The sequence below is a fragment of the Manihot esculenta genome, chromosome 18, assembly GCF_001659605.2.
Source record: "Manihot esculenta cultivar AM560-2 chromosome 18, M.esculenta_v8, whole genome shotgun sequence".
Lineage (NCBI taxonomy): Eukaryota > Viridiplantae > Streptophyta > Magnoliopsida > Malpighiales > Euphorbiaceae > Manihot > Manihot esculenta.
The window spans coordinates 31346498-31357686 of record NC_035178.2 but is presented as its reverse complement, the minus strand read 5'-3'; the positions used below and the strand labels follow the sequence as shown (position 1 = coordinate 31357686).

At 30.4% G+C, this 11189-nt stretch overlaps 1 protein-coding gene across 1 annotated transcript; it reads right to left on the bottom strand.

Annotated features, from left to right (window-relative positions):
• Positions 1 to 8195: 8195 nt before the first annotated feature.
• Positions 8196 to 8549, bottom strand: LOC110606299 (acidic endochitinase WIN6.2C). The gene has a single exon (XM_021745047.1). It carries the CDS (start codon positions 8547 to 8549, stop codon positions 8196 to 8198), a length of 354 nt encoding a protein of 117 aa, XP_021600739.1.
• Positions 8550 to 11189: the final 2640 nt, after the last annotated feature.

The window sequence follows — 11189 nt, the reverse complement described above, 5'->3', positions numbered from 1 at the left end:
CCCCATTAGATATTGCTCTCAAGTTTTAAAAGCTCAGAATACTGCATATAACTCCTGCTCATAAGTGGAGCACTTCTTCCTATCTTTCAATTTCTCACTAAATAAAGCAATAGACATTTTAGACTGTGACAACACTCCCTCAATCCCAACTCCACAAGCATCACATTCAACCTCAAACAATTTATCAAAATCGGGTAGAGAAAGAATAGGGGCAGAAGTAAGATTATCTTTAATCTCTTCAAAGCTCTTGTTAGCTTCTTCAAGCAATCTGTGATAGGGGCAATGATACTGCTGAAATTTCTAATAAACCGTCGATATAAAGCAGCAAGGCCATGATAGCTGCAAACTTCAGAAATAGTTTTAGGGATGGACCAATTCCATATTGCTTCTACCTTCTTCTCATCAACATGTATCCCTTCTGTACTAACAACGAATCCCAGGAACAGAACATGTAAATGCACTTTTTTAAGATTAATAACCAGCTCATTTTCTTGCAAGGCTGTCATAACATGACGGAGATGCTGTAAATGTTCTTCTTTGCTGCGTCTAAAAATCAAGATGTCATCAAAATAAACAACCATAAATTTGCGTAAGAAAGGACGTAAAACCTGGTTCTTTAGTTGCATAAAAGTGCTAGGTGCATTCGTCAAACCAAAGGGCATAACCAGCAACTCATACAAGCCTTCCTTAGTCTTAAAGGCTATCTTCCATTCATCTCCCTCCTTAATCCTAACTTGGTGATAGCCGTTTTTAAAGTCGATCTTAGAGAAGACTTTAGATCTGGATAGCTGATCCAGTATATCATTCAGTCATGGAATAGAAAATTGATATTGAATTGTAATTTCGTTGATGGCCCTGCTATCTACGCACATTCTCCAAGTCCCATCTTTCTTTGGAAATAATAGGGTAGGTACTCCATAGGGGCTAATGCTCTCCCGAATATGCCCCTTCTTCAACAATTCTTCAATTTGTTCTTAGAGTATTTCACTCTCCTTTGGACTAATTTTGTAATGTGGCAGATTCGGTAATTTTCATCCAGGGATAAGATCAATCTGGTGCTGGATATCCAGCAAAGGTTGGAGCTTGGAGCTTGGAGGATTCCTCCACTATCATGGGAAACTCTTTCAATAGTTCTTTGATGGGTGGTGTTAAAGATGGTACATCCTCTACTGCGTCTGTTGCTCTAACCAATAAAGCCAGCGTACCTCCGGATTTCTCAACTGCGCTTGAGAGCCTTTGCACTCCCATGGAAATAATAACAACATTCTTCCCTTCCATTTTAAAATGTTTCGCAGAACCAGAAGGCAAAATAGTAATATTCTTTCGATTCCATATGAACATGTATGAATTCTCCTTCCCCTTATGGAAAGCATCAACATCGAACTACCAAGGGCGACCTAGAAAAATTCCGCAGTAATCCATATCTGTAACATCGCAATTAACAGGTTCAGTGTAAGATTTACTGATCGAGATAGGCACAGTGCAGATTCTGTTGACCTCAATTGTCGGACCTTCCTTAATCCATCCGACTTTGTATGGTAAATGGTACAGCTGTGTAGGATACTACAATTTCTCCACTAATTTCTTAGCTATCAGATTCTCACAACTACAGCTATCTATAATTACCCTGCAAATTGCTTCTCCTACTCGACACTTTGCTTGGAAAATCTTCCTCCTTTACGTCTCATCCTTCTGTTTTTTTGAGCATAAGATTTTCTTGACCACATAGGTGACCTCTTCATCTTCAGAACCAACAATAGATCCGTCATCGTCATCCACTTTCTCCTTAGATTCAGCCACTTGCTCAATCACATTAACCTGTCGACGATCATTATTAACTCCTCTACATTCTAGACAATTATTCGATCGATGACTAGGTTGCTTGCAACGGTAACATATATCTCCCATTGGCTTTTGATAAGGATTGGTTCTGCCTCTTTTGTCTGCTGTAGTGGTGACTGCTTTTCTCTTACTGTCTCTCCTTTCTTTCATTGTATTCTGAGGATTTCTAGAATTTACAACCTTAGAAGGTTTTCCGCTATAATTGCCTCTATTCTGCTGCGTCCCTGTCGAACCAGAATTTTTGTAATTAAAATTTCGGTTATACTGCTGTCGTGGCTGCCAATCAACATGCTCTTCTGCCCTTTTGGCCATGTTAATGGCGTCTGCCAAAGTGAAAATCATAGCTACTCCCATCATACAACGAATTTCGTGATTCAGGCCCCTCTGATAATGAGCAACCTACTGGGCTTCATTCTCACAGTTTTCACACCTCGCTTGCAACCTCAAAAACTCTTCGGTATATTCATCCATCCTTTGATTCCCCTATACACAGTCATGATACCGGTTATACAAAACCTGAGTGTGATCGCTAGGCAAGAATCGCTATTCAATCATATGCTTCATCAACATCCTGTTTCGTATGGGTTCCAGCCTCCTCCGATAGCGTTCGTTTTGAACTGAGTTCCACTAGGTTGCTGCACCCTCCTTAAACTTATAGGCCATAATCGGAACCTTGCGATCCACTTTCACATTCATAATTTCGAAGAAATGTTCAACCTCTTCCAGCCAATCAAGAACAAATTCCACGTCCAACAAACCAAAAAAGTTGTGATGGTCTACCTTCATCTTGTGACCTTCTCGATAATTCTGTTAGGGATTTGTAGGCACAGGATTGGCGACCACAAGGTTGGTGGCCACAGGATTGGCAACTGGCTGGGGGTGTGCGGCGGAGGCTGGTTGGTGGATTTCCTGTTGCAGGGCCAGCTGTCCTATCATCTCTCTCAATTCTGCCAAAGATGCCTCAATTGCAGCAAGTCGCGCCTCTTAGTTGTCTACCATGGTCGAACTTTGCTCTGATACCAGTTTGATAAAAGACTATTTAGACTCCATCAGGAGTTTTAACCAATATCGCTTGACTAAGACGATAAAAGAGAAAGATAGGCTAGAAGCCAAAAAATCTTATTAAAATTCTTTAAAAATTGAAAAGTGAGTCTCTAATAGCCAAGAAAGACTATTGATAATAGAAAAAAAAAAAATCCCTAATATGCAAACTTATAAAAATATCCAAAAAAATAATTAAAATGCAAAATTAACCCCCTAAACTATAGAATTTCCTTTTTGAAATTTTCTTTCCGAAATGTTATCATGGGTCTCCATCGGATGTCGGCAGCAAAAGTTAGTTATCAAACTAAAGTTAAATTAACCACTAATGTAAAATGTATTTTTTAAAAAAATATTTTGTAACAATTGTATTTGTTTTAATAATTTTTTAAATAGTAATAATGTAATTTAGGAATAAATAGGATTACAAATTTTAAATTATTTAAACTTTAAAATTAATATAAGTAATAATTTTTTACTTGATATGAATAAAAGTGCATCTATAAATATATATACACAACATGATAATATTCATAAACAATTGAGTAATTATTATCCAAAGCCATTTAATTTTAAAATTTATTTTATTTACATCACTCAAGTTTAATTTTTATTTTATATGAGATTACTTTAATTTGCTATAGGAGATTCAAATTACCAACTTTTTTATCCTTTTTCTCTATTCATTTTATTTTCTTTATATTTAATTAATTGATAATTATTTATTAATGTCATTATTTTAGCTTTAAAATACTTTTATTATTAAATTCTACCATCAATTGTAATACATTTGCTATTTAATGATAATTTAAATATAAATTTGAAATTGAAAAACATTCTCTTTGCGTAAACTAAAAGTTAAAAAATTTATTAGGTATATTGACTCGCGGTTGTCGAAACCGGTCAAAAATAACCTTTTCGGTTATCAACAATTTACAACTGCAGATAGTGGTGAAAGGATCGAATCCACAGGGAATTGACACTTACCTATTTTCCTTATTAAGACCAAGAAAATAAACTGAAACAAAACATAAACTGAAAGAGACAAACTGAAACGAGATAAACTGAAAGCAAAAATAACTGAAATGAGATAAAACTGAAAGCAAAAATAACTGAAACGAGATAAAACTGAAAGTAAAATGGGGGGTATGAGATTGATTTAATTAAACAACTACTGAAAGCAAAAATAACTGAAATGAGATAAAACTGAAAGCAAAAATAACTGAAACGAGAGAAAACTGAAAGTAAAATGGGGGGTATGAGATTGATTTAATTAAACAACTACTGAAAGCAATAAAATAAGCGAATAATAAAATAAAAGAGAAATAAATAATGAGAAAGATCTAGTTGAAGAATTGGATCCACTTCAGTTGTTGGGATTGATCATTAACACTTAGTATCTTTTGATTGATTCAACAGATTAGTTATGGAGATGGAAGACGCTTCTCACCACCATTATCTCTCCTTATGATTAAACCAATTAGGGTACGTCCTCTAATTAATTACTAATTAACAAGTTGTCAAGGAATGTCATTGGGCCTTAGACATCAAAACAACTGTCAATTGCATTAAGAAATAGAGAGATCTAATCCTAGTTACCCAAACGTATGGTGATAACACTAGATCATGCAACTTCCTTAGTTTTTACACCAAATGTTCTTATGTTTGAATAATCCAAGCAATTACGAACTTAAATCATCCAAACTAACAATATATTACCTTGCAGTCAAGAATCAATTGGCCACATTGATCAAAACAACAAAGCAATATTGAAATGAAGCATGAAATTGCCTAAATATTGAACAACCAAAAGTTAACAATGTTTGATCAAGTCTCCCAATCATAAAACAACTAAAGTATCACCTAATCCTCAATTAGAATAAAAGGTTTCAGCCTCTCATGGCTGAAACAAAAACAAAAAAGTAAAAGAAAAGAAGAAAGGTAGAAGAATAGATGTGAATCTCGTAGGTGTCTCCCAAGGGGAGTGTAAAGAACATGGGAAGGCTCCTTATGTGTCTTTTTATAGTTGAAAGTGTTGCCCTAGGTCCTTACTTGCTGTCCAAGAGGCTACTTGTTGTCCAAGAGGCTACTTGCTGCCCAAGTTGTGTCTGAAAAGGAAATAATCGCGTTGCAAATTATTTAGAAGGAAAGTGGCGCACGGATTGTACTGCGGAAGGAAAGTGGCACGCGGCAAGGCTTCAGAAGAGGAAAGAGGTGCTCCTTGTGCTTCAAATGGTAAGAGATGTGGGGCAAGGGTTTCAGAAGAGGAAGATATGTTGTCCAAGTTGCTTCCCACGTGCTGCCCATATCTTGCACATTAATGAGGTGGAGCCTCTCTTTTGAATTTTGAATTTTGAATTTTGAATGTGCAAGACTTGGGGGGCAAGTATGACTTATTTGGCTTCTTTGACAAGCTGAATTTAAATTTCAAAATCTGAATGTGCATCTTGAAGTTTTGGCTTCTCAAATAAGGAAAAGGATTCTTGAAGATCTTGAATTTCAAACTGCTCTGCAGACTGCACTTAGTGCTTTCCTTATTTGGCACTTTTCTTGATGAGCTGAATCTTGAATTTGGATTTTGAATTCTCTTAAGGATTTGAAATTTGAATTTTAATTACTTTCCTTATTTGGCACTTTCCTTACTTGAAAACTTTTCTTTTTTGGCACTTTCCATATTTGGTACTTTTTGGCAGTTTTAAGAGCATTTTCATCAGATTGTCTCTTTACACCTTATATCTGCAAAACATGTTAAAACCACAAAATTAGGCAGAAAAGATGTAAATAAACATCAATAACATCATGAATAAATGGACTAAAATATGTTCTATCATATATATATATAACACATTAAATCATTATATTTATTAGGTATATATATATATATATATATATATATATATATATATATATAACACATTAAATCATTTAAAATTAAAAATGAATTCAACCTAAGAATATGTGAAAAATATTCCTATACTCCTCCATAAAAAGATAGGAGTGAAGTACATGGGAAAGCATTTTGAGTCCTTAGTCCAATGTCTCTTTCTTTTTTCCTAACAACTCTTTCTCTCTTCTTTCTTTCTCTTCAACTCTTTTATGCAACTTTCTTAGAAATAAACTTTCATTACAAACTTTCCAGGTTTAGTTTAATTATTGGAGGGTTCTCACCACGAGTAGTCCAAGAGGAATCCTATACATTTTCTTTTATTTTACAAGTCCTATGGAGGATTAAGATCTGTGGGTCTTCATCATGATGAAACTATAGCAAAAAACTTATTCTTTAAAATAGCATCGTCTGTGGAAATAATAGAGATTTTATTACCACTGAGTTTTCAAACTAACCCATTAAGATTCATATGGCAAAACTATATTAAAAACCTTGATCATATACATTAATTAAGTGATAATTATTTACTAATGCAATTATTTTAGCTTTAAAATAATTTTATTATTAAATTGCACAATCAATTATACAATACATTAGTGAGAATTTGAATTCAAATTTGGAATTGAATTCAAATTTAGAATTGAAAAATATTTTCTTTGTGTACAAGAATTTATACTAAAATAAACAGATTAACAAATTTATTAGGTTTATATATATATATATATATATATATATATATATATATATATATATATTAAATAATTTAAATTAAATAATAGACTCAATAGAATAATATTTGAAAAAAAAATATTTCTACACTATTGCATAAAAGGCAAGAGTAAAGAATAAAGGGAAGGCATTTTTTTGCGTCCCTTAGACTAATGTCTTCTTTCTTTCTCTCAACTCCTTTGTTGTATAAAATTTTTTATTTTTAATTTTGTATTGGTAATATATGAAAATTTATTTTGTACATGGTATTGCACTTTTTAATATAAAATTTTCAATAACTAATTGCATCTAATAAATTAAATCTTAATAAGTATAATGTTGTACTTATTAGAAAAATAGGACGAAATATAAAATAATAACAAAGTTATCGATAAGTTTATCAAAGAAAATATTTATTTAAGAAAAATGATAACTTTGTTAACAATTAATTTTTAATTTATTTTTAGACATAAAAGAAAAATAGAGAAAGTAAAAAAGAGATATAAAGAAAATATATCTAAAATGATTTTTTTTTTTTTAATATTTTGGTAAACTTGAACCTATTGTACCAGAATATTGTGATTTAGATAAAATTAAAGTTTGAAATTTTTTTTAAAATAAATTAAAAATGAATATTTAAAAAAGAAAAAAAAATTCAAAGGCAAATGACTATGAGTGAAAATTACACATAGTAAATTATAAAATACATCTATGACAAATATAGTGAAAACCAACATCCATAGTAAATTATAAATTACACATTTTTCCTAACAACTCTTTCTCTCAACTCCTTTGAGCAATTTTCTTAGAGATAAACTTTCATTACAAATATTTTAGGTTTAGGTAGAGAGTAGTAAAATTATTTTTAAAAATTTTAAAATTAATTTTGTAGATAAATGATTAGAAATTTGATAAAATAAATTAATTAATAAAATTTCTTTTTGCTGACAGTTTAATTTTATAAATCATGTTAAATATTTGAAAGCTACAATTTAATTGCATAAATAGTTTCATATATATAAAAAATATTTGTTTCAATATTAATTAATGGTTATTATTTTTTAAAATAATTATTTATCACTAATTTGAGGGAAGAAAAAATTTTACTTTTAAAATTAATTAAATAAAATATTTTTAAAACAAATACTATTAACATCCTCTTATTACATATTATGAAAAGTATTTCATACTTTTATTTTGATACGTTTAAATTGCCATCAATTATTATTAATTATAAAAAATACATTAAAACTTTAATATTAATTTTTATTTAGGTTCAATTTTCATTAGTTAGAAATTAAAATAATTACAATTAAAAAAAGAAACGTATTTTTCTAAAGAGTATAATCTTGCATTTATCAGGATTTGTTGTATAGAATTTTTTATTTTTAATTTTTTATAATTATTTTTTTAAAATAAATTAAAATTGAGTATTTAAAAAAAAAATAAAAAAAAAAAGAAAGAGAAGAAGTTCAAAGGCAAGTAACTATGAGTGAAAATTACACATAGTAAATTATAAAATACATCTATGACAAAAATAGTGAAAACCAACATCCATATTATTATTGGAGGAAGTGCATATGCTTGCACTTAAACTACACACAATAATTTCTATAATCCATTACGTAAAGCAATAGGATTACAGAAATACAAGGCACATATTTTTATTTAGATTACTATGTTCCATATAAGATGGAAACTGATTACGTTGTATCTATTAAGTATAAAGCCCATGTGGCTTTTGACTAAGCATCTTATCAAATGCTTTTTCTGAAGATATCTCACTCATATTTCCACCACCTCCCCGGAGAATGCCGGCTCTACGTCCACTGAGACGTATAGTATGATCACATTTAGTAGGATCACATCGGCTTTGGCAGCCATCACAGCAGTAATCTTTTGTGGTACCACACCAGCCCCATTTACTACAACATCGGTATCCGCAACACAAAACACCGTCAGCTTGAATTCCACATCGTTCGTCAACTTGAATTCCACATCGTTCAGCTGAAGTAGGGAGCCAAAGGGAAGTAAACAAAAGAGAAGAAACTATAAAGGCAAAAACCCTCATATCCGTATATGATTTAAGTATAATTTTAAATGATGAAGTGAAGACTTTTCTAATTACAAATCGGTATATAAAGAGAGAAAAGAATAATTTTGTTCCTCAATTTATCGTTTATAGTATAAAAAATGTTTGTTGTATGATTTGATAAAAGTGTGTAATTTTAGACTCCCATCTTATCTAGCCAATTCTTACATTATGCTTTTAATCTTTTAGAAATAAAAAAATAATCATTAATTTTTTTAATTTTTAACCGTTAGATGTAATCGTTATTTAGTATAGAACAACAATTAATTTATAGCTATTTTATGAATAAAAATTAAATTAAAAATTATATATATATATATAATTTTATTTGTTTATATGGAAATTAATCTTATTTTTTTATTTTATTTATTTCAATTTATATTTTTCACTATTTTAATCTTGATGTTTTTTGTATGAATCGAATTGCAAAGCATATAAACAATAATATCAATTTTATATAATTATGTTATCTTATATCATAAGATACTGCCAGTAATATTTAGTCCCATTGATCATTTATATTATTTTATTCATTAAAACATACTTTTTTATCTCAATGACATGTTAATCATTAATAACAATTTTATTATTACCAGCAAGTTTATGTTAATAAAAATGAAAATTTAGTGAACGTTGTCATGCATATCTAATATTTCATATTTATTTTTATTTAAAAATAATATATTTATAATGTAGTGTTAAAAAAATAAAAAATAAATTCTAAAAAGAAATACAAGTTTGTTTTTCAAATCTGTAAAAATATATTGTGATTTTTTAAAATAAATTAAAAAACTCTAAATATTGGTGCATATTTATGATTATAGTTAATTTTTAAATTTTAACATAATAAACTGAAAGATTTTCAATCAACTATAATTATAACAACAAAAATTAAAATATGAAATGTTTAGGATAAATTACAAGTATAGATCTAAAACTTTTGAGAAACTATAGCCTTAATTTCTATATTTTTAAAATCAAATAATTTAATTACATATACACAAATTAGTTTTTCTATCTATTTTTTTATCCAAATATTTATTAAATTTAATGAAAAATACTGAATTATTCTTTACAATATTTTATATATGAGATTTATAAGTTTTTAAGATTTTATTCATTTAACAAATTAAAATAGCCTCCAATTTAAATTTATTATTAAAAATAAATATATTTCGTATATTTGATGATAAATATTTGATAATAATATTTATATTATTTAATAATATTTAATATTTTATAAGCTGAGAAAATGACTAATTATTAAAGCGTCAATTTCTATATAGTTATAAAAAATTATATTCGTAACATATGTCACACGGTATTTTATAATTTTTTTTTTTAAATTTTTTGTAACTTGATAAAATATGATAAAGGACTATTTAGACTCCGTCAGGAGTCTTAACCTATATCGTTTGGCTAAAACGATAAAAGAAATAGATAGGCTAGAAGCCGTAAAAATAGTTATAAGAAATTATATTCGTAACATTCGTAACATATCCAAAAAATAATTAATCTTTATCTTGTAATCTTTATGATAATTATATTAGGGATTTGCAGCCACAGGATTGGCGACCACAAGATTGGCGGCTACTGGATTTGGAACTGGTTGGAGGTGTGCGGCGGAGGCTGGTTGGTGGATTCCCTGCTGCAGGGCCAGCTGTCCGATCATCTCCCTCAATCCTGCCAAAGATGCCTCAATTGCTGCAAGTCGCGCCTCTTGGTTTCATGCCCTGGTCGAACTTTGCTCTGATACCATTATGATAAAGGACTATTTAGACTGCGTCAGAAGTTTTAACCAATATCGCTTGGCTAAGATGATAAATGAGAAAGATAGGCTAGAAGCCAAAAAATCTTATTGAAATTCTTTAAAGATTGAAAAGAGAGTCTCTAATAGCCAAGGAAGGCTATTTATAATAGAAAAAAAAAACCTAATATGCAAAATTATAAAAATATCCAAAAAAATAATTAAAATGCAAAATTGACCCCCTAAATGATGGAATTTCCTTTCCGAAATTCCCTTTTTGGAAAGCTATCGTGGGTCTCCATCGGACGTCGGCAACAAAAGTTAGTTCCAGACCAAGTCTGCTGTAAAGTCCAAGGCTAGTTGCTCTGTGTCATTCCCTTCCTCTTGTAAAGTACTCGACCTCGAGTTGTCATCATCAAGGTAGTACTGAAACAGGACCGCCACGTTAAACGTCTTGGAAATTTTCATCTCATTTGGGAGGTCAAGAACATAATCATTGTCATTAATCTTTTGAATGATCCAGAATGGACCAATCTTTTTGGTGTCAAGCTTTTTCTATCCTCCACCATGCTTCTTGCATAAATACACCATAACTTGGTCACTGACATTGAAGGACTTAAAACACCTATGTTTATCAGCTATAGCTTTATATTTGTCATTGGTTTATGTGAGACATTATTGTATCTGTTAGAAAATATCCACATGCTGCTTTGCCAAGTTGCTTGCTACAATACTGTTGTGAGAACCTATTGGAAGGGCAATAAGATCAACTGTATGCACTGGGACTTTCCTATACACAACTGCAAACGGTGGTATCTTTGTGGAGCTATGGACAGCACTGTTGTAAGCAAATTCTACTTGGGCAATAGCAA